The sequence below is a fragment of the Helianthus annuus genome, chromosome 8, assembly GCF_002127325.2.
Source record: "Helianthus annuus cultivar XRQ/B chromosome 8, HanXRQr2.0-SUNRISE, whole genome shotgun sequence".
Taxonomy (NCBI): Eukaryota; Viridiplantae; Streptophyta; class Magnoliopsida; order Asterales; family Asteraceae; genus Helianthus; species Helianthus annuus.
The window spans coordinates 126,249,681-126,274,573 of record NC_035440.2 but is presented as its reverse complement, the minus strand read 5'-3'; the positions used below and the strand labels follow the sequence as shown (position 1 = coordinate 126,274,573).

Below are 24,893 nucleotides of genomic sequence, written 5' to 3'. Positions count from 1 at the left end.
AGTAATAAAATAATATAGCGAATAAAAAGTTAGATATTTAATAAAAAAATCTAATACCATTAAAAAATGTAAATAATGCCACATGGCATCTAATCTAATACTAGTAAAGGATTATAAATAATGCCAAATGGCATTTGCTCATTTAATTCATGAATATCACTATAATTTGAAGTATGTGATAAAAATAATTTAGTTATGTAAATTTGTATACATTTTATTATAAAAATACATAATTCTATCTTTACATCCGTCTATTACACGGGGTCTATAATCTAGTAGACTTGGAAGGCGAATCCCCAAACGAAATGGGGGGAGGAGCTGTTGATGGAGTAATAGCAGAAATTTTGGGTGGAACAATCTTGATACCCTTGGAAGCAGGTAGTAGACTTGGAAGAAGCTATAAAAGAAAAAAAGAATCACGATCAAGAAAAAGGAAGGAATCAAGAACTGTAAACACACATGAGAGAAAATACACCAAAGTCATACCTTTCAGTTGCGAAGATGCCTCATATATGCATTCAAGAAGATTACCAGGTTTCTTATCAAAAACTCAAAGGTCTACCTCGTTGTCAGAAGGCGCAACAATTTGACCCATGACTTTCAATTTTTTCTCCGAAAGAGCTAGAGCAACTTGCTCGTCTATCTCTCGTTTCTTGTCAGAAATGATTTTTTGTTTCTTGTCCATCAACTCTGTTAGGGTCGCTTGATCATCCGCATCCGGAGCAGGGCATTTAATCCCTGGGTCTAAACCGGACAATGAGTCAAAGACAACAACATAGTCAAATAGTTCGACTTTAGAAGAACGCTTACGGGTCGACGCACTAGTTGCCTCTTCCGCAGACTTTTTCTTCTCTGTTTCTCTTTCCTCAGTCTTCTTCTTCCAAGCTTCCTTCCGTTCCGGCTCTACAGTGACAGTAACCGGATCAACAACGGGGGAGTAGATGCATCACCACCTGTTGGGTCTTAAACAGGTCGTTGTTGTGGACCTGCACGTGACGAACGATGAATCAGGCCATGGGAAGAACCAGTAGACTCCTCACTCGGAAGGAGAATAGCCCCCTCCAAGTAGGAGATTTACCAATATCAGCCTTAGCCATAGAAAGAACACCTAGAATAATGGTGCCATAGGCCGCTACACTCTCAGATGAGGGATGCAAAAAATTATCCCTAATCCGTGCAGTCCACGTGGGCTCCCCAGCAGGCAACAACGCCGATGCCACCTGTCACACCTCGATATTTACAGCTCAGCCCGGTGTGGAGTATCGTGACGTATGATTGGTATCGTCGTAGTCAAACATACACAGAATAGCACAACGGAACTCTTTGGAATATAAAATATTATTACAAACTTAATTGTCTGAAAATACCAAAGTAATAAGTACAGACGAGCATGTAATAATCCACATGCGGATCATTAGATACAAAAGAAGAACATCAGACTAATGGCTTAAGCGAAGGAGTTGCAAATTCCTCGTCTAACAAATCCGAGCAGCTTCCAGCCTATTTACGTATTTGTACCTGTCACTTAATCTTTTGAAAATACGTCAGTTTTCACTGGTATATACAATCAACCGACACATTTGAAAATATTTTCAAAAGATGATTTAGGTGCACAAGGCACGAAAGATCTTTTATACTTGGGACAAATTATATCTCATGTTAACAGTTTTACATAACTTGACATACATACAGGGCCCGGAAACTATGCCAGTTCATGACTAACCGACACACCACTTATTCCCTTATTGGGAAACCCATATTGGGTATAAAATTATTTAATAAACCATATCACATCTGTCGGGTGTATGCCTACACCCCGTGCTTAGGTCGTGGCCACTTACAATTAACTGAGTCAAGGATATCCAGGACACGGTCGCATTAACCCCCAAATGTTTAAGTTAAACAATACGAATTAAAACGGGTTATTTGAATTTCCCGACACATTGGTCTTCGAATCCCATACCCAACCATGTGGTAATTATTTTACCGTATCCCAAGCCTGTATAAGGGAAAATAGGTTAAGAGTATTTACCTGAGCTATCACTCGTCTTATAATGCAAGATTTATAACAACTCAGCCGTATTCAATTAAGTAAGCATAGGTACAATTTACCGAAAGGCTCTCGTCTGGAATGATGGTATAAATAACCAATTAGAATGCTAACAGGTGATATGTAAGTCATAGACTTAGACCGGCTAGCTTAAAGTATAAAAAACGGTACGATAAGCTTGATTAAGCGATGACCGGTATAGAATGTAGTTTAAACCCAAAAAGTACTGAGACTTGTATAATATGGGTAAACTATTAACATTCTAGAGTTTGAGATAAAAACGATAAGGTTAAACCCGTTTCGGTGAACTTACGTAAACTAGTTACGAAAGTCTACCCGTACGCGTATAAGCGATAACGAGTAACCAGATGAGTCATGAACAAGTTCCATATGCCATTATACTTTAAACAAGTTATAATATCAGTAGGATATCAACTTGTATGCCCGATAAGATTTTAAAATCAAACTATGCCTCAAAAGGGCGTTTTAGTCATTTAGTGACGTATAAAAGGAACTTGCGTATAACCTGATGTTACGACCATAGACGTTCTGTGAAAACACTTTATTTATGATATAATATCAGTAGGATATCAAACATATGTGTGTTTTATAGTTTAAGACCAAACTATGCTCTGTAGGGGCATTTTGGTAATTTCACAAATAGTTTTGAAAGCTAATTTGGGAATCTGAGTTTATATCATGTGCCTACTGTAAAAATATTTAAAATGATTTATAAAATCAGTAGGTAATAAGTCTTGGTTGGTAGTTATGGTTTAAAACCATACTACGCGCCGAAACGACGTTAAAGTCGTTAAATGACGATGTTTACGATGTTTAAGGAAAACGGATGTTATGACCAGGTCTATATGATCCAAATATGTTAATTAATATAACATATCATTAGTAAAAAAGGTTTTGTATGAAAATTATGCTTTTAAACCATTTTAGGTGCAAAAAGGGCATTATCGTCATTTAAGGACATAATTCAAGAACGTATGCGTAAACTCATTTTGTAAACTGAATGGACATCCCAAATTATCCTAATTATGATATTACATCAGTGGTGCCCTTTGAGGGATTAACACCTACCTAATTACGATCATGTAGCCATGTTCATTGCTGTCACACCCCGAAATATCAGAGCATTGGCGTGACTGGACTGGTATCTTCATTGTACAGCGGAAGCAAATATAGCTAAGACTTCTAGGAAACGAACGCCACTAAGTACTCGACTCCACATGGTTCTCTTATTCCAATCGTGCCATAATTTTGAAATGCAACCTGAGAAAGAAACATGCGAAAAATCAACATAAAGTTGAGCGAATTCATAGTTTGTTTGTAAAAGATTTGAAATACATCTTTTTGAATAACCGATTTTTGAAATAATGTTGAGAAACGAATTTAAAAATCATTTTCTTGTCAAGTTATATGAAAACTTTGTATTTGTAACGCATTATATTTGCAAAAACCTTGCATTTGTAAAGTCTTGTGTTTGTAAAATTTGTGTACTGTCAATGTTCATCCTGACATTGACATCAAGCCTGCATAATCCTATGCTTTGAATGTGTATAAAACATGATATATAATTTGTAAAGACGTATTGAAACTGAGTTCTGTATATGTAAGGAATACGAGATTGTTAATGGTTCGCGAGGCCACTAACATATGACACGACATAGGAAGCATCCAAACCATAGGCATTTTTCTAGTTGTCTATTCACGACTGAGACACAAAAGCACTACTTGGTACTAGTTATCACCAAGAGTGTGGCTGCCCGAACACCCATTAGATCTAACCTTTTGTTCTGCGGTCTTAGTATGTACACGATTAATGGTGCTTATGTTACCCTATTCGTGGCATGATCTATTGTGTCATTCCTTAGTTTAATGTACCTCTTGGTACTTGTATTTTTCCGTAGTTTAGAAAACTAGAATTCGTATGTATGCACATTTCGAAAAATACGCTTGTTTGAAAAACCGGTATAAAACATAAGCTTTTCGTAAACCATTTGTGTCAGTTAAAACTTGCTTGTAAAATGGTTTAGAAATATGCAATTCTTGTTTATTGAAAACCTTGTATGCTTTGCAAAAAGTGCATGTCTTTCCACCCCGAAAACATTTAGAAAAATGTAAAATCGTAAAAGGTGGGGTTATGAACTCACCTGAATATTCTTGTGCAAAGCTAGCTATATACGACTTTGTGATGTCGTTTCCAAGACTTGACTTGCTAGCGTGTGTTCTACAATATTCCTAACATGGAATATCTTATAAATTTCTAACCAAAAGCGGTAATTAAACTACGTGTTACCGAGCTCTACCGAATCATTAATCGAACGATTCGACGGTAAATTATGAACTAAAATGATTAAGTTATATTTATTTAGCTCATTTATTGTTGGTAATAAATAAATCTTGGAAAGGCATAGTTCTCGAGAGATTTATAATATATATGAATATTTATATAAAAATATATATAAATATTGTTGTAATCATGTTAGCCGTCTCGTGAAGTCGTTTGTGTATATAGGAATATTTGTATGAAAGTAATATATAATAAACTTGTATTATATATATTACGTCTTGTATATATTTGCCAAAATATACGTGTATGCCGTTTCGGCATTTGAAATAAATATAAAAATTATATTTATTTTATAAGAGAATTCGTGTGTTTGAAATAAATATACAAACTATATTTATTTTATAAAAGGAATTCATGTTGGTTGGCATTTGAAATAAATATATAACTATATTTATTTTATAAAACAAAATTGTGTTGTTTGATATTCGAAATAAATATATAAGCTATATTTATTTTATAAAAGGCGTTTCTGAGTTTCGATGTTTAAAGTAAACATGAATAGTTATGTTTATTTTTAAAGGATTTCCGAGTTTCAGACGTTGGAAATAAATATAAGTAATTATATTTATTTTATAAAAAAAATACCGAATTCCGTTATCTAATAAACATGTTCATTGAAAAGCTATCGGCTTGTTTTTCTGTAGGTTATAAGGCGTCGTCAAATAAAATACGCGTTTGTATCTATGTCTATAAAATCGTTTGAACACGAACGGTTTCGTTTATAGTAAAACACGTTAATTTTTACAGATTTTCTCGAAAAACGGGCAGAGTTTCCTCTGTTTTTGGGCACCCCTGACAACACCAGTTGTCGTTATTTTATCAAAATTAAACAATGTAAGCAATAACTATGTAAATATTTTCATCATATGCATCAAAATGGAAGCTATAAACAACTTGGTTTGAGCTCGTTTCACACGTAAATAAATAAAACTATAAGAATAACGAAATGTATTGCGCCGTAAAATCTTTACCATCTTCTCGTGTCGAAAGTCGAGCTGACCGAGTCAACTGAGTTGACCGGCTGAGTTGACTAATGTTGACCTGAGTTTGACCGAACCTCTTCCTAATCTGACCCGAGTTGACCAAACCCGAGCCATGACTTGATGTTGACCAGCTTTGACTTCTGTTGACCGTTGACTCGAGCCGTTGAAACGTGACCCAAGCTCTCTGATGCGAACCCGAAACTGTACATAACTCGAACCCGAACCGAACACACCTTAAACCTGAACCGAGCATACCCCCAAATCCGACTCGAGCACCTCTCAAATCTGACCCGAAAGAAACCAACTGAAACTTGAATCAAACTAACCCGAAACATCCGCAGGTTACCCGAGTTGAAACGAATCTAACCTGAGCCGAGATGTGACCCGAACCAGAACTGAATCAAAACATACTCACCACCATAGTTGCAGTGCTGTCGTCCAATGTTCTCCGACGGCTGGAGCTCCGACCGTCGACCACCACTACCTCCGGCCGTTCTTTCTCTCGTCCCTTCTCTCTCTCTCTCTCTCTCCATTGGTGCTGATAACCCAGGTCTGTCGTGGGTTGGGGGTGTTTCACCAGTGAAACCTCACCGGAAAAATGAACAGTGGGAGTTTGTGTGGGGTGTTAAAGGAGAACCGGGGTTGGGGTTGCGTGGAGGTGTGGTGTGGTGTGAGCTCGCCGGAGAAGGAGGGGCATCGGAGCGCCGACCAGAATCCGGCTCCGTCGCCGTACATGAGAGACGAGAGGGAGAAGTTGGTGTGGTGCGGCTGTGTTGTAGAGAAGAATCAAGAGGGGTAAAGGTGGTGTGGGTGTGCTTTGGGGATAAACTGATGTAGTATGAATGTATTTCTATGTGGGTGTTTGGAATCGGTCTGCAGTCAAAAGAAATGAGGGGGAGAGAGTAAAGGGTCTGATAACTTTATGGGTGTGTATGTTGTTTGTGTTTGGTTTGAGTATTTATAAAGATCTAGTAGATCTTGTAAGATCTTGTTGAGATTTTATAAGGATTTTGTAGAGATTTTGCAGATTTGAAAAGATTTTGATGAGATTTTAATATATTACGTGCAGGTTTAGACTTGTGGGTTTTGGGCTTGGGCCTAGGGCCCACAAGCCCATCTCATGTGTAAGTGGCTCGCAATTCCTACGAGACCCGATATTGCAACCCAAACTCCATAAGTGTCGAAAGAATAAACTTTTAAAATTAAGAGGCGTATAATAGTGGCGTTGTCAGTATTTTGTACGGTATCAGTTCGTTGCCGTTTGATGTTCTGCAGATTCCACGCGAATCTTCATATGCGTACTATAGAGTCGGATAAGCGTTCCTAGGCACTCCAAAGTCCTAATTAAGTTAATTTGTGCTGTAAACACTATTTATTATTGCGTTATCACCTGTTAATCACGTAATTAAGAGCCGTAAATTACCGGTTGTCACAGTTGCGAACAATGGCTTTACCATTAAGGTCTAAACCGAAAGTCAAAGCGTTTATCGAAAACGCTTGACTTTTCGGCTTTAAAAGCCTAAAAACTGAATAAGCCACGAAAGGAACACTTACAGCGAGCACAGCCCTGTGTTCAGACTATGAGTCTGGGTGTTTTAAAAATGTTTTGTTGTTTTCGTGTAGCACAGGGTGTGTTCAATGAGCATGGCCCCGTGTTCAGACTACTGTAATGCAAAAATTTCTCAAAAAAATTTAAAAAATTGCGTACAGTTTTGAAAAGGTTTTAAAAAATGATTAGGCAGTCAATTTTAAGCTTTCTTAAAATCCTTGTGTCCCTGGCAAGGGCGCCAAAAACTTGGTGTGCGTTAGGTGTGATATGATTTGATTAATATTTTGAGTCCATTTTACGCATTAGTCAAGTTTTAAATTTATAAAACACGATATTCTACTAACAGTAAACACACACTTGGGCAAGTGCACCCATCGTGAGCGTAGTATAGCGTTGGTAAGACACCGAGGTCGTCCAAGGACATAAGAGCTTTTAGTACCGGTTTATCCTCAACGTCTAATCAATCTAAGTTTTGAGAAAAGTTTTGAAACATGAAAATAAAAACTAAAAATGAAAAGATAAATAAAATAAAAACAGATAGACAAGATGAATCACTTGGATCCGACTCGCCTTTAAGGTATCATTTGATGATTGTCGCACTTTCGGACTTTTTAAGAGATTATCTTAGTTATATTAGTAGACCCCTCTTTTGAAGGTGACGTTACCCTCAACCCAGTGGTTTGAGTCAGCAGGGATACAATCCCAAAGGGTCGGAATGATGAAAGATAATTAATTAAGTTATTAATGCGAAAAGTGGTAGGCCCCTCTTTTGAAGGTGATGTTACCCTCGGCTAAGTGGTTTGAGTCAGCAAGGATACAATCCCAAGAAGCCGGTTTAAAGTATTAATAGTAGTTTACATATGAGGGTTCAAGCTATTCGCACCCCCGCCATCCAATACCAATGGGTATTGAAGGAGTTCCTAGTAACCTTGAACCAGGTCCTTGCAGGATCTATACACTGAACAAGGCACGAACCTTACCAAACCATTCCCCTAACCCCCGACCAGGTAGTCAACATGCTTTTATATAGACCGTAAAAACATGAATGATGTAATCTTTTACTTTATATAGACAGTAAATTAACGCCAAGACACCACGAAAAAATGATAGGAAGAATTCACCTTCAACATAAGAAACTAGTTATTAAATTCATTAATACAAAACCAAATAAAAAGTGCCGAAGATTAAAATTCAATAGTAATACAATAAAGACTTGTCTTCACCAAGTGATGTAAGAGGCTTAACCAAACATGGCATTTGATTGGCAAGAACCCTTATGATCAATCTTGGATCCCGAAACTACTACACACTCTAAAGATGGATGATGGAGGTGGTGGGAGTTGGTGTTGTAGTGGTGGTAGAGTGGTGGCAAAGTGGGAGAGTAGTGGTTTGCCAAGGGATGCCTTTGAAGTGAGCCAAGCACCCCTATTTATAGCCTGCACAGTGCTCTGGCCACGACCCCGTGTCCAGTGGGCACGCCCCCGTGGCCAGCCTTTTCTCTTCCTTCATTAAATGCAAGTGTCAGCAGAGGGTCCCACACGACCCCGTGTCCAGTGGGCACGGCCCCGTGGTCAGTATCGTATCTGTACTATCAAGATTTGGCAAGTTTCTGCGTATCTTTGCGTTGATCACGCCCCGTGCTGAGCTGGGCACGCCCCCGTGGTGGGCATGGAAGCTTCTACAGGTTTGTCTTTTCTGCAGGCTCCTGACCACGCCCCGTGTTCGGCTGGGCACGGCCCCGTGGTCAGTCTTTTGTTTCTTTGTTTTTGCTTTGGGGATGCTGCCGAGGGGTCAGGCATGTTACGTTTATTCCTTTTCTTTGTATTTATGTTTGTTTTGGCTGTTTATTTTTTTTTCTTTTGTTCATTTAAGCTCATTTGGTCTTGTAAATCCAAAAGGAAGACAAAAACACACTTTTCAAACATTAGTACTAAAAAAATGATTAGTTTTATGCCTCATTTGATGTAATTCACATCAAATATAAAAAAAAGGTTTAGTTTTGTGACTGAGTACTATTCCCTCTGTTACCATGAAATGGCATTTTTCCCAGTTAAGGGCGAGGTTAGTTTCCTCACATCGGGATAGCATTCGTTCAAGGTTATCGAGGCATTGGTCATATGAATCTCCAAAGATAGAAAAGTCGTCCATGAAGACTTCCATAGTCTTTTCTATCATGTCATGGAAGATGGCCACCATGCAACGTTAGTAAGTTGCGGGGGCATTACATAGACCGAAAGACATGCTTCGATAAGCAAAAGTTCCATAGGGACATGTGAATGTTGTTTTTTCTTGGTCTTCGGGAGCTATCTGTATCTGAAAGTAACCTGAAAAACCATCTAAAAAACAATAAAATTTGTGACCGGATAATCTTTCTAACATTTGATCAATAAAAGGTAAGGGAAATGATCTTTCCTTGTTGCCTCATTTAATCGACGATAATCTATACAAACTCTCCATCCGGTGACGGTTCTCGTTGGTATTAATTCATTTTTTTCATTAGTGACCACCGTCATACCTCCTTTCTTGGGAACTACTTGGACGGGACTCACCCAAGGGCTATCGGAAATTGGGTAGATAAGTCCGGCGTCAAGTAGTTTGATGACTTCGTTTTTAACCACTTCTTGAACATTCGGATTTACTCTACGTTGTGGTTGTATTACCGATTTATAGTCATCATTCATTAAAATTTTGTGCGTGCACATGGAAGGGCTTATTCCTTTAACATCTACAAGCTTCCATGCGATAACGTTTTTGTGTTTTTTCAAAAGTGTAATTAATTTTTCTTTTTCTAGTTTAGTTAATTTTGAAGAATTAATTACAGGTAGCTTACCATCTTTGTCGAGAAAAGCATATTCCAAACCTTTTGGGAGTTCTTTGAGCTCAAGTGGTGGGTCTTTAGGAGACTCCTTATTCGGTTTCTCAGTTTGGTCAAGGACCATAAAGGTTTGTTCAATGGCGACCTCTTCTTCAACAAAGTGGTCGATTTTGTCTTCCGTATCGAGTGGTTCATCTTCATCTTCAATTAGGGGGTCGTCATTGTCGATTGGATATTTCATTGATTGGTCAAGATCGATATACTTTTTGTCGGCCCCTAATTGAATGAGTAGGTTGTTTTGCTTCCGGTTGGTCAAAGCTTGATAGGCTTTTACAAAAGGTCATCCCAACACAAGCGGAGTGTCATCAAGAATAAAGAAGTCGGTTGGGACTACCGTTTGATTTGTTTGCACAAACACATCCTCAACTACTCCCATTGATTTTATTATTTTCCGATTAGAAAGAAAAATGGGTATTTGAAGTGGAGAAAAATCACTAATAATTAATTTTTTCGAAAATGTAGTTTGGCGTTATATTAACACAAAGATCTTTATCGATTGTAATATTACTAATAAAGGAATTTTGAAATGTAACACCTTGAAAATTTATGTCCAATAATGTATAAACACGTGTCATAAGCTCTGAACGTGAGAAAGAATACTTTGGAGGGACTAAAGTTGACAAACGGGGAAACTATGAGAATATAAGGGTCCAAAGTGTCAACAATGGATAAATATATTCTAAAATAGCCCTACATAATGTTTATACCTTCAAACGAATAAATCACGGATCATACGAAGCTAAATATGAAAGAAAGTGAGGAATTACAAACTGCAGGGGCTAAAAGTGTCAACATGTGCAAAGTATACCTCTGAGTGACCTTTTGGCAGACCCGAAGCTTTGTAACGATAAAATATACTAACTAGAATATGTGGTTAAAATTTCATAAAGTTTCGTTATCGTATGAGAAAGTTATGATCAAATTCGTGTACGAGGGGTTAAAAGCGTCAACATTGAATTCTAAGGCCTTATGAGTGGTTACAAGGTTAGTCAAGGACTTAACCAAGTTAGTAAAAGTCCCAAGGCCCTTAAAAATCAAGTTAGAAGGCTGGAAATGCAATTTAGGGACTCAAAACCACGTTCCCAGGGACTGAAAATGCAAAGTTTAAAACTTGTTTGGCTGGTTCTGACAGGCCAGGCGACCCGCGTAAAGGTCCCTTATGACCTTATGCGGGCCGCGTCAGGGTGCCAGTAACAGAAAAGCGTGGACAGCTGCCAGTTCAGGTCTGTAACCGACTTTAATGGCTTGTTTTCTTATACCAGAGCCTCTCCAATGGTTTTACATGCATAGGGGGGCACTTGTCTTGATCTGGAAACCCTTGTAGACCTCTTTGGCAACCCTTGTAGACCTCTTTGGCATGATCTTGTTCATCAAAGTTCACTATATAAGAACAAGAGGTTGTAACCATTTTAGGCATTCATTTGCAAAGAGTTCACAAGTGCACTCCTGAAGCTCTCTGGTCAGCAACAAGGATTCATTAGGCTCTCTAATCACAATTAGGACTCTTGTAAGTGTCCTTAACCCTTCTAAATTCATTTTAGCTTAGTTAATTAGCTAAAAGTCAAACCGTCGTAATTAAGGTTTGACTTCGGGATTAGTCAATAATTACTCACTAATATCCCGAATTAAAAATATCTATAAGTAGGTAATTATGTGGGTATCAAACCCTTAAAAGGGTATTTTCAGAATCCCACTTTAACTATGTTAATTGTTGAGTCAAAGATGATTATAAAAAGTCAACAGAAAGGTTATTTGCGAATTAATGCATAATTAGCAATGTAGGTTACATGCAACCTGTTTGATCATTAAAATAACTTGGTAATTAATGTAAGAACATGTTCCAACATGTTCAACTCGACAGTTTTCAGTTTAGGCTCGGTTTGGAACCGAAAGTCACAAAGTTTGACTTCTGCTTTGACTTTCAGTTCTGACCCGTTTAACCCAAGATTAGGATTGCCTTAGAACTTCTTTTGGACCTATTTACATGTTAGTATAACTCTCTGAGATTATACAACTTGGTTCATTAGACATCCTATTCACATGCATGTTTCCGTTAATCGCTTATATGTTGACCATTATGCCCAAATGACCTTAAAACGAGATTTTTGGAAAAGTGAGGGTAGACACCTTAGCTACTGATTTATAAACTTACACCCAAAATTTGAGGTCAGTTTGAGGTCTAGATTAAGAGTTATGCTCAATAGCGTAATTAAGAGCTTCTTTACTAATTAAATGGCGTAAATTGCATATAACCTATCAAAACCCAAATTTTAATACCAAACCTTATACCTACTGTCATAAAATAATATTTTGGGATTTTTGGAGATTTTTATTTAAATTTTAGGCTGAGCATAACCTAGTGTTCTAAGATTAATTCGGTTAATACCGATTTTGCCCTTTTTAGCCATAAAATGAGTTTTACTAATCCTTTTGACCTCAAACCAATTTCTACTGATTTGTTATGTTGAATAAATTATTTTGAGCCTTCTGGAATATTAAAAATATCAGCTTTTTACAGAAAACCCGGAAATGGCTCCAAATCGCCTTTTTAAGCGTTTTTAACGCATAAGTGTGCACTAGAACCTTGTTAAGCATAAGGGATTGAACCTACCGATGTAATCAGTAAATTTTTATATTTTAAATAGTAGGCAAATGTTTTGAACTCAGAATTCCAGAATTGACTTTTTAGGCACATGTGAAATTACCAAAATGCCCCTACGGTGCATAGTAAGGTTAAAGGTAATAAATTTCACATAGATATGATACCCTACTGTTATAACTTAGTAAATTAAGTATATTTACTGATTTAACCAGACCTGTACCTCAGATTGTCATTTAAACCCTTGTACACCCTTTTAAATGACCAAAACGCCCTTATGAGGCATAGTTTTGGTTTAGAACCATTTGGGGCATAATGGAAGGTATCATTCTGATATCACAACATATTTTAGGCATATTAACTTCAGAAACATGTATACAACTCTTATGGTTACTCGTTACGCACTATACGCGTTCGGATCGGCTTATGTGACTAGTTTGGCCATTTTAGCCGAAACGGGTCAAACCATATCATTTTGGTCTCAAAATCCAGAATGTGATTATGTTACCCATATTAAACAAACATGCGAGATTGTTGGGTCAAAATCACATTCTAAAACAGTCTTCGCCATATTGTGCGTTTAAAACCGTAATCTTCATTTATAACTAACCGGTCTAAGCTTAAGGCCCGTTAGAATTCCAATAGGTTATTAAAACCTTAATTTCCAGATCTAGGAGCCCAGTAAAAGCTACGTGCACTCGCGATATTTGATTTATACTTTGCTCAGGTAAATACGTTTAACTTATTTTCCCTATACGGGCTTGGGGTACGGTATATAAAATACCGCTTGGTCGGGGAATTGACCTTAACCAGTTGGTGGCTAAGTGTTGTCAAATTAACCCGTTTAAAAATGCTGTTTTGTTTGTTTAACGCCTTTGGGGGTTTAATGACCATGTCCCGGATATCCTTGGCATCATTCAAAGAATGGCCACGACCTTAGCACACGGGTGTAGGCGTACACCCGTAGTGCATTTCAATAAGTATAATCGTCGGTCGAGAGAAGTCTCGCGGCGGAATTATATTAAGTGGTGTGTTAATCTTTAACCCGGCACGACCCGGGCAACTGAACGCATAACAGACGTGTAATTCTTTTACAAGATTATTAAGCAAATAATTATCCCAAGTTATAAAAAGTTTTGTGCCACGGGCATTTAAATCAATTTTAAACATTTTCAAAATGAGTCAGTTAAATTGTATTTACTAGTGTAAACTGACGTATTTTCCAAAAAGGCTAAGTGCAGGTACTACGCGTAATAGGCTGGCCACTCCTTAGCATCCGTAGAAGTCTCGCAAGCTTAGGATGCATGAAGTCTTTTGAAATAAAGTTTCATTTTTATTTGGATCTGCCTGTGGATCTATTTTGACTAAATTGTGATACTTGGATATTACAATATATTTAAGTTGAAATAAATCTTTCTTTTGCTTCCGCTGTGCATTTAATTATTGTATGTTTGACTATGACGATATCAACTACGTCACGGAACCCCCACCGGGCCCACCGGTGACACGTGGAAATCAGGGTGTGACATGAAAGAAACATGGAACTGTTGTAATGTTAATTTCAAATGGATCATCTTTTATTAGCGTAGTTTGATCCTTAGTTAACTTAATGCTTACCATTTCGTCAATTTTATTGTTAGTGTTTAACTCTTTTAAAAACTTAGCATGAGTAGGTACCAAACAATGTTTTTCGAAAGAAGGTGTTAAGAGATTAATTTCTTGAAAAATTGACTCTTCTTGAAGATTAGCGTTTTCGGACTCACCTTTTTCGTTGTTTGGTTCATGTGTCGGTTTTTCACTTACTTGTTCTTCCATTTTTACCTCTTCTATTATTACCTCTTTAGTACAAACTACCTCTTCCCTCGCGCGGGATTCTTTTATATAGCGTTCTATATCTTTGAGGTATTGTATTATTCATTCGGCTTCGGGGAGGATAGTTGGTGGTTTGTAAAATGAAGCGGAATAAGTGTCCCAAAAGCTTGAGTGCGGAAGTTCAAACCTTGGTCCTTCATAATACCCATATGAGGTAGATGGTTCATACCATTGTTCCTCGTAGTAAGTATATGACGGAGATGATTCATACCTTGGTTCCTCAAGGTATGAGTATGAAGTAGAAGGTTCATACCTTGGTTCCTCATGGTATGTGTATGAGGTGGATGGCTCGAAATGTAATGCTCTGCTTTTTCGTAAACTTCCTAAATTAGAAAGCTTGTCTTGCAAATCTATTTGTGGAAACTTGATTCTTTCGTAATCATATTTCGTTCCATCATCATAAATCCGAGACTTTAATCATACTAAAACCTATAGTTTTATTTTAAAACTTGACCTTCACTTATTCATTATACTTGTACGCTTAATTCATTATACATTGTTACATCCTTCGTGATTCTTGTAAACACATGCTAAGATTTCAAATACACATCTTACATACTCAAGTTATACGTTTCCACGCATGTTTATACGTCCTTGATACTCACATATACTTAATCGTACTTATCCATACTTGTTTTATGTTAAGGATGCTTGAAAACCCCTTATAATATGCTTATATTTCATAAAATACCCTTAAAATACATTTAAACCTTCAAATAGGAACTACAGTGACCAAAAGTGCCAAAATCAAAACCTAAGCTCGGAAACTACACCCGTCGCGTCGCGCGACGGGGAGGGTCATGTGCTGTCGCGCGACGATACAGTCTCGATCCGACAGATTGTTGCTTCCAGCTCCAACATTGGCCAATTTTGTGTTTTTTTATTGTGTTTCTTGCATTTATTAATCACCTAACTTAACCTAATCCTCTCCTATAAATCCCAACTCACTTCCACACTTCTCCCACTTTACAAACACCTCATTATCACTCTCTAAACACTCCAAATCTGGTGCAAAAACAGTAGCAAAGTCAGATTCATATCAAGTTACAAAAGTGAGTTAAAACTCACTTATCTTCCATCTTTTTCACTTCTTCTTGCTTCTTAGCACTTGGAACAACCCTAGGGATGTTCCCATAGGTTTTCCATGGAAAACCAAGGATGGAACATCACCACATTGAGGTTAAAGTGCAAGAACTTTCTGTTTTGAATTAAACTTTGTTAAATCTTATTTAAACTTGAGTTATCTCATCGCAAACCTATGTCCTTATTCTTATAACCACATCTATGGTTAGCTAGGCTTAAAAATAAGGTTGAGACATGTAAAATCAGAGGTGTAAACCTCACAAACTTTCTGTTTTGTTTAGGGTTTTTACCCACAAGTTATGTTCAAGCTTAAAGCTTGATGATTGTGTGATTTAGGATTAGCTTGGGCTATCCTACTTGAAAATCCACACATTGCTTGATGTTTTCTCATAGATTAGTTATTCTTATTCCATTATTACTTGTACGATCATGACCCTCCTTGAATGTTCATAACATCAAGTGTAGTGGTGAACTCCTAGAGGTACCTAAATGGAAGACTTGTTCTTCCTACCTCCTAAATGACTTCTATAGCACAAAAGAGGTTCCTAAACGGAGGATTCATCCTCCTACCTCATGCTTGAACTATTGGACTTATTGAGATATTACATAATCTATATAATACTTATATATACTATCTAAATATTTGAACCTTTGATGATGAATTTGTGTTCATTCGTCAAAGTACTAGATTACATCATCTAAGACCTAATAACTTATTACGATTCTAATAGGTATTAAACCTATGAAATCATTCTAACCCCTATGGGTTTCATAGTGTCAAGAACGAGTACTAAGTCTAGATGATTATTTTCGTATATACTTACTTTGCTATACTTTAAATTCCAAATCTACACATCCCTTAATCTTCAATCTAAACCCGTTTATACACTAAATCTCATTAACTCGTCAATACTTGGATAATCGGAAGACTTAGCAAATTGTGAGTATACTTGACCCATTTTACCGTTTTCACACTTTTTGGTGTAACATGTTTTTATATACATAACACACTTAATATACATATTCTTATGCAAATACATAAACAAACAATCCAATACGTTCTTACTATTTGTTATGCTTGATTCGTGTTTTCTGGGTGATTCTTATGTGATGAACTTGTCATTAGCTTCAAACGAGCCTCCACTTAACATGTATAGCGCTATAGGAGTAACACACCACCTGTGAACGAGATGTCATGTTAGGTTTATTCATTCATACTTGAGTAAACAGAGGGTTGACTTGTAAATCGCATGCCAGTTTATACGTTAATCTTGATAACTAGGTTTGCCATGTGGATTGTTCCTTATCATTTTTATACTTATATACTACGCACCAAACTTGTATACTCGCCAATACTTTTGTATTGAACTACGCTTTTAAAACATGTTACAGGTTTAACGACCATGTTGGTGATGCATGGAATCTAGTAGGATGCCTAGATACACCCTTTAAATTTTGTACTTTTATTGTATTGTATTTCATTATTCATGTTGTTGTATTTGTTTCAAATCCTTGTAATTGACTCTTTAGAAATGGAATGAAATTTATTATTTAAATACTTATCACAAATATTAGTGTTATGATGTCTCGGGCAATCTATTTCGTCTCACTCCGATGTTTCCGCCATCGGTTGGGGTGTGACACGAAAAGGTCACAATATTGTACCGAGTGAGGGTTACCACAAATGGTACAATACTCTTCTTCGTAATCATTCTCTTCATAGTAGTAATTGTAATCTCCTGAGTATTGATCCATAAGAATCACTCAGCAGACCACAAAAGAGTCTCGGGACCAGAAAACAAAATTAAAAACGGAAACAGAGGCTCACCATGGCCCCGAGGTCAATGAGCACGGCCCGTGGTCAGAGTCTGTATCTAGGCGTTTTGAAAATTATTACTGATTTTGTGCAGCACGGGGCCGTGTTCAGTGAGCACGGCCCCATGTTCAGACTCTGAGTCTGGGTGTTTTAAAAATGTTTTGTTGTTTTTGTGCAGCACGGGGCATGTTCAATGAGCACGACCCCGTGTTCAGACTAGTGTAATGCAAAAATTTCTAAAAAAATTAAAAAAGTGTGCGCAGTTTTGAAAAGGTTTTGAAAAATGATTAGGCCGTCGATTTTAAGCTTTCTTAAAATCCTTGTGTCCCCAGCAACGGTGCCAAAAACTTGGTGTGCATTAGGTGTGATATGATTTTGTTAATATTTTGATCCCATTTTACGCATTAGTCAAGTTTTAAATTTATAAAACATGATATTCTACTAACACTAAACACACACTTGGGCAAGTGCACCCATCGTGAGCGTAGTATAGCGTTGGTAAGACACCAAGGTCGTCCAAGGACACAAAAGCTTTTAGTACGGTTTATCCACAACGTCTAATCAATCTAAGTTTTGAGAAAAGTTTTGAAACATGAAAATAAAAACTAAAAATGAAAAGATAAATAAAATAAAAAACAGATAGACAAGATGAATCACTTGGATCCGACTCACCTTTAATGTATCCTTTGATGATTGTCGCACTTTCGGACTTTTTAAGAAATTATCTTAGATATAGTAGTAAGCCCTTCTTTTGAAGGTGACGTTACCCTCAACCCAGTGGTTTGAGTCAGTAGGGATACAATCCCAAAGGGTCGGAATTTTGAAAGATAATTAATTAAGTTATTAATACGAAAAGTGGTAGCCCCCTCTTTTGAAGGTAACGTTACCCTCGGCTAAGTAGTTTTAGTTAGTAAGGATACAATCCCAAGAAGCCGGTTTAATGTATTAATAGTAGTTTACATATGAGGGTTCAAGCTATTCGCACCCCCGCCATCCAATACCAGTGGATATTGAAGGAGGTCCTAGTAAGCTTGAACCAGGTCCTTGCAGGATCTATACACTGAACAAGGCAAGAACCTTACCAAACCATTCCCCTAACCCCCGACCAGGTAGTCAACATGCTTTTATATAGACCGTAAAAACACGAATGATGTAATCTTTTACTTTATATAGACAGTAAAGTAACGCCAAGACACCACGGAAAATGATTGAAAGAAATTACCTTCAACATAAGAAGCTAGTTATTGAAGTCGTTAATACAAAACCAAATAAAAAGTGCCGAAAGATTAAAAATCAAAAGTAATACAATAAAGACTTGTCTTCACCAAGTGATGTAAGAGGCTTAACTAAACATGGCCTTTGATTGGCAAGAACCCTTACGATCAATCTTGGATCCCGAGACTACTACACACTCTAAAAATGGATGATGGATGATGGTGGTGGGTGTTGGTGTTAAAGTGGTGGTGGAGTGGTGGCAAAGTGGGAGAGTAGTGGTTTGCCAAGGGATGCCTTTGAAGTGAGCCAAACACCCCTATTTATAGCCCGCACAGTGCTCTGGCCACGGCCCCATGTCCAGCGGGCATGCCCCCGTGGCCAGCCTTTTCTCTTCCTTCATTAAATGCAAGTGTCAGCAGAGGTTCCCACACGGCCCCGTGGTCAGCATCGTATCTGTACTATTAAGATTTGGCAAGATTCTGCGCATCTTTGTGTTGACCATGCCCCGTGCTGAGCTGGGCACGCCCCCGTGGTGGGCGTGGAAGCTTCTACAGGTTTGTCTTTTCTGCAGGCTCTTGACCACGCCCCGTGTTCGGCTGGGCACGCCCCCGTGGTCAGTCTTCTGTTTCTTTGTTTTTGCTTTGGGGATGCTGCCGAGGGGTCGGGCATGTTACGTTTATTCCTTTTCTTTGTATTTATGTTGGTTTTGGCTGCTTATTTGTTCCTTTTGTTTGTTTAAGCTCATTTGGTCCTGTAAATTTAAAAGGAAGACAAAAACACACTTTTTCCAACATTAGTACTAAAAAAGGGTTAGTTTTAGGCCTCATTTGATGTAATTTATATGTTACATTTTGCACACATCAGAAATATACCTATATGATTAAGCTTTTGAGGTTCTTAAATGTTTAAGAAAATTGAAATACAACGGATGATCTAAGAGGCGTGTGGTCACTTTCATATTAAATTGTTTCAGTAGTTTTCCACAATAATTTAATTGGATATAACTCAATGTCGAGAACATAACTTAGTATGTGTGTGTTGTAAGAATTCGTATGAACTAAAAGAAAATATGGCTAAAACTAATTACGAATTTAAAGGTTAGCGATAGGTAACTCCATTAGACAGTTATGTCATTTTTTTGAAGAAAAAGCCTCCAAAAATGCGCTCAGCTTGGACCCGCAAGGGGCTGCCGCCCCTTGGACCAGACTACAAGGGGCGTTGCCCCCGGACCATGGTTGCAAAAGTCGCTAGGCGCTCCCTAGTCGGTCGACTGGGGAGTTGAGAGTACTCGGCATAGGCGGAGAGTACTCGAGGAGTACTCGGACATGTTAAATTATTAAGAAATTAGTTTCCGGAGACTAAATATATGTCTAATAACATAAATTTACTAATATTTATGACAAAATACGTGAAAATGATATTCATTATTTAATATGATAGTCAAATAAATTATGTTTTATTATTTTTTAGTCAAACTCGGCCAGAATTGACCTACTAGATCCGATTTTGGCCGATTCCGAGTAATTAGACGGAGTTAGAGAAAGTCGCCTCGGTAACCTACCTTGTAGCGACTACTCGGGGAGTACTCAGCCTTGGAAACCTTGTTTTACAACCATGCCCGGGACCCTCTGCCTAGGGGCTGTTGCCCCCTTGGAACCCTTTAGATTACCGTATCCGCTCAAGCACTTTGAGTTGTAATAACATAAATAAGCATGCACTCTGCGGGCCTCCTAACTTGCTTGATGAGTATTACAATTTACTATGGTCATCAAGTCATTCCAAATTACAGTTAAATATCTAGCAATAAATTTCTAGACGTCTCTTTTTCCAGTTGGCAAATAAACCTACACGATTAAACATCAAGACATCTATACAAGTAAAACAATTCCTATGTTGGTTGATATAACTCATATAACTCTAAACAGGTCAGTCCGATCACAACATGTTATGAGTTAATCTAAACAAGATCCATTTTAATAAATAGGTTAACCTATTAACTCGATTAATGGTTTTTTCAAATGTTTCAATTTGGATGTTATAGGAGGTTATCTAAAATAGTTTTATAAACTTAAAGTTTGATCAGAGGCACAAGTTTATATAGGCCACCACCCCCACCAAGTTTTCACTCATAGTTTAATTTTATCAAACATTTTCTGATTTTTTTGTCATGTAAAATATTGTATTTTTAAGATTCCAGCCCCTACCGATTTGGATTTTGAGAGTCCGGCCCCCACTTAGTTTTCGTTTAAGCTCGCCACTGAGTTTGATCTCTTATTTTTACAAATTTTCTTTTACATTTTTGTTTTTAAAAGTTTATCACCTCTTACTTTTCACTAATTTGGCCTACTTATCATTAATTCGTTCCATTTGGTTCTTTCTAATCTCCATCTAGATACCAAAAACTAAGTCTGTCAGTTGTAAACAAAAACAAAGAAACAAAAACAGTTAATAGTACCCCAATTACACAACAAAAAATGTTTCATTGAGTTGGAGTTATTGTTTGTTTAAATTGTTACTAAGTCATTATATATTACCCATACTCAAAAGTGAACATCAAATGGGCCAACTCTAACAAAACACAGCTTTAAGTGGTACGACATTGCCATGACACTAATAATTATCTGGGTCATGTCTGGGATAATGAATTCAACGCACTAACGCGAAACCTATAAACCTGCCAACTCTTCATGATTCACACCCTAATTACCACTATACACAAAACCCATATCAAAAAGCAGTGGTTTAATGCCATGTCGTTGCTATAAAACAATCAGCTTTTAACAATGGGTGTATACGTCAGAAATCTCTTGATGAAACGGGGTCTGGCGTATCACCTACACTTTATCAAAGGATAGTATGTCAGAAGATAGTTCTCATAACCTACCAGTTTTGAATTTATCTGAGTAGATTGTCCCTCGATAATCTGTCAGTGATAGTTTCTACTTCATAGGTTATATATCGTCAATGATATTCGTTTATTAGTCGTAATGACGATATCATACCGTAACTAACAACATACAATATGGTCCGTTTGATCCACACATTTAATCAAATCGATAACGTCACGATTTGTAATGTATACAAGGACTTTTATGCATCAATTCAACCAATAATAAAAAGGGTGATGGTAATTGGACACCCCCCCCCCCCCCCCAAAAAAAAAAAATTGTTTGGACACCCCCTATACGACGCGTATATTGCTATTCGCATGATATAGGTATCCTGTACACGGTTTTTTAAGAATGTTATTGACTTTGCAGGGGAACATTCTAAAAAAGTAAACATATACGACGCGTATAGGGCTATATGTGTCATATAGGATTTTGGTAGTTGATGCAATAAACCCTATATGATGCGTATAACACTATACACATCGTATAGATTTAGAAATCCGTTATAAAGCCAAGCATACATGGACCATTTAATTCAAACGAAAATACACAAACAAAACAACCTGATCAAACCATTCGTATGACGATGTCGTCTTGGGGTGTTAATTAGTTATGTTTTTTGTGAATATTCAGACCAGTCATACGTCTCCGAAAGCGTTTCCGGACCCGACATTGAACATCGTAAGGAGGAGGTTTTGTCTGTGATTCGTTGTAGTGACGGGATAGTGCTGCCCGATTTAAACTAGGTAAAATATCTATGTAAGATGTGATGTCGTTTTGGTTACAAAAGTCTCACCATTAAGTTGTTTTAGGATTATGTAGATGAAGCTGAACCATCTTACGTGGCATAAAGCTATCTGCAGTACGCATTTGGGACTTACAGTTCGCATGTGAAAAAAACAACATAACAACGAGTACGAGGAAGGTCCTAAGGACTTCGAGGAAGGCGATAACGACTTCAAGGAAGGTGCTAATGACCAGGAAGAACCTAACCTAATGTTATAACGTGTTATTCGATATATATATATATATATATATATATATATATACAGTGTTGTAGAAATCGCTAGGCGTCAGTCGGGCGGTGAAGTACTGACTAGGAATTAATCGGGATTAATCAGGATTAATCGGGATTAATTGGATCGGAATTTATATATACAATTTTTAAATTTATATATATACACATACATTAATATCAATATAATACTTAAAAATAGTTCAAAATTTAAACAACTATAAGTTTAAAACATAACAAATCAAGTATTTAAACATTCAATACACACATTAATATCAATATAATACTTAAAAATAGTTCAAAATTTAAACAACGAAGTTTAAAACATAGCAATTTAAATATTTAAATATTCAAACATTAACACACCAGTCATGACATTATGGAATATGTTTTAATGGCTTAAAACATGTTTTTCTTGGGCCAGGTTGGAACTAAACAACTTGGGCCATGTATTTAATGGTTAAAAGCATTTGTTTGGGCCAAATTTAAACTAAAAAATAGTGGGCCGACTAGAAACGATTTGGCAGACTTGGGCCGTTTTGGGCCGCCTTGCACCGAGTAGGACCGACTTGGACCGACTACCGACTAATGGTCCGACTAGCTCAAAATTAATCAGTTAACGCCCGACTAGCGCCTAGGCGCCGATTAATTCCGATTTTTACAACACTGTGTATATATATATATATATATATATATATAGGGAGAGGATCATGAGAAAACTACATATAAATGAGAAAACTAGAAAACTAACTAAAAAAACTAAAAAAAGCTAAAAAACATACCAATTTTTTTTTACAATTTTTTAACAAAAAATAGCTAGTTTTTATACATAAAAAAAATTTCAAAAAAAAAAAAATTTGTTGTATTGCACATGTGCAATATATGTGATTATATGTGTACTACACATGTGCACTATATCCGTAATAGTGCACATGTGCAATACAACAAAAAAATATTTTTTTTATTTTTTTTTTTGAAAATTTTTTTCCAGGTATAAAAACCTGCGATTTTTTTTATAGAAATTAAAAAAAAATTTGGTATGTTTTTTGGGCTTTTTTAGTTAGTTTTTGGTTTTCTTATTTAAACTAGTTTTCTCATGATCCATCCCCTATATATATATATATATATAATGCTATTATATTTTGAGTTGAAATACATTAACTAAGATTGTGTGATTGATTGTCTAGGAGCATGTATTAGGCGACTTTCTCTAGGATTAGGGTTTCATTGTCATCTATAATATATTAAAAAGGAGATGTGATGTACAAAGTTGTAATTTTACATAACGTACAAACTTTACAACAATATGTACAAGAAAATAAAGCCTTTAAAATTGCATCTTTTCCAAAGTTTTAAGACACCCTAAGGGTGTTTTAGGGATTTCATCCATAGAATAACCCTAAAATTAACTCCAGGAAATTGGAATCGTTTCTTCTCCTCACGACCCTCTATGTCTTTGTTATCATCGTTTGGACTTTGGAGGCCATGAAATAGCGAGAACAAAGAGAAGGGATAGAGCGTAGACCTCTGGTAATTGTTCGTGGAGCCCTAAATTCTTCTCCATCTTCCACCGACTCAGGTAAGCAACTCTATACTCGATCTACTCCACCCTGCATATCACATGTTAAACTGATGTTGAATTTACCTGCCTGCTGATTATTTCTCAAAATCAAGTTATTAGGGTCTGATTGGATTAATAATTCTTAAAATCAAGTTATTAGGGTTTGAATACGGGGGATTATATGTTTTATGTTTCGATTATCAAGAACCTGCCTGCTAATAATTTCTTTTAAAGGTTATAATTAGGGTTTGATCGGATTGTTTTATAGGTTACGTATGCCTCTGCTTTGATTCTTGTTAGTTTTGTTAAGTTAATGGACCACTATGCCATGTATGTAGGAACTGTAAGGCTGTTGATGGGAATACTTGACGACATTAACTCTCTATTAGCCTAACAGAATTTGATGGAAATGATTGTCCAATCGACTACTCAAGACCATGTGAAAGTATATGTTCTGCTAATGCAATCTCCAACCAAGGTCCTTTCTTCAACTTAAATATATTGTTTTTCTTAATTGTAAGTTTGTTAATAAGTTGTAACATATGAAGCCAGGAGTAACAACAGAGCGCTGCTATGGTTGTGGACGTTGTTTTCCAGTTTGTCCATATGATAAAATAAGTCAGTTGCTTTCTTTCATTTTTAATTTCCATTTCTTATTCACATATGTGTGGGGTCTTACTGGTAAATGCATCCATTAATACAGAAGCAATATCATATGTAAGAGATGCTGCTGCGACATCTACACTTCTTGAGCGAGATGATGTTGATGCTCTCGAGATTCATACAAATGGAAGGTAATCTTTTTTATTTCAATATATGGACTTATGTTGATGTTCTGGTTCTTGCTGTTGTGATTAAAACAGGGAAGTGATCTGTAAACCATGATCAGTATCAACTTCTTTTCACATAAATAGGTTGGGTAATGGGTCAAACGGGAAATTTATGGTGTGGATTGAGACAGGAATGGTTGACCCGAAACCATTTCTTATCCCAACATTTTAATCTTTTATGTAGATGATTAA

At 36.8% G+C, this 24,893-nt stretch overlaps 1 protein-coding gene and 1 long non-coding RNA gene across 3 annotated transcripts; one reads left to right on the top strand and one right to left on the bottom strand.

The window, feature by feature from the left end:
* Positions 1 to 1,332: 1,332 nt before the first annotated feature.
* LOC118480868 lies at positions 1,333 to 6,344 on the bottom strand. Of its 2 annotated transcripts, none has more exons than XM_035975810.1 (3): positions 5,763 to 6,344; positions 5,384 to 5,680; positions 1,333 to 3,331 (listed from the first exon to the last, which is right to left on the bottom strand). In XM_035975810.1, exons 1-3 carry the CDS (start codon positions 5,926 to 5,928, stop codon positions 3,219 to 3,221), a joined length of 576 nt encoding a protein of 191 aa, XP_035831703.1. In that variant the 5' UTR covers positions 5,929 to 6,344; the 3' UTR covers positions 1,333 to 3,218. The 2 variants fall into 2 exon arrangements, with proteins under 2 accessions (XP_035831703.1, XP_035831704.1); XM_035975811.1 differs by lacking the exon at positions 1,333 to 3,331 and adding an exon at positions 4,218 to 4,300.
* A 17,937-nt stretch (positions 6,345 to 24,281) lies between these two features.
* On the top strand, positions 24,282 to 24,668 carry LOC118480867. Its single transcript, XR_004863963.1, has 3 exons — positions 24,282 to 24,349; positions 24,424 to 24,489; positions 24,575 to 24,668. It is a non-coding gene; the product is annotated as an uncharacterized LOC118480867 (long non-coding RNA).
* Positions 24,669 to 24,893: the final 225 nt, after the last annotated feature.

What these genes read in the sequence shown, in the direction of transcription:
- LOC118480868 (XM_035975810.1), bottom strand. Translation starts at nt 5,928, where the DNA reads ATGGAGAGAGAGAGAGAGAGAGAAGGGACGAGAGAAAGAACGGCCGGA. An exon ending in CGGGTCACATCTCGGCTCAG is followed by an intron (nt 5,681 to 5,762) that starts GTTAGATTCGTT and finishes CTTTCGGGTCAG; the next exon opens with ATTTGAGAGGTGCTCGAGTC. An exon ending in ACTTTCGACACGAGAAGATG is followed by an intron (nt 3,332 to 5,383) that starts GTAAAGATTTTA and finishes TTTCTTTCTCAG; the next exon opens with GTTGCATTTCAAAATTATGG.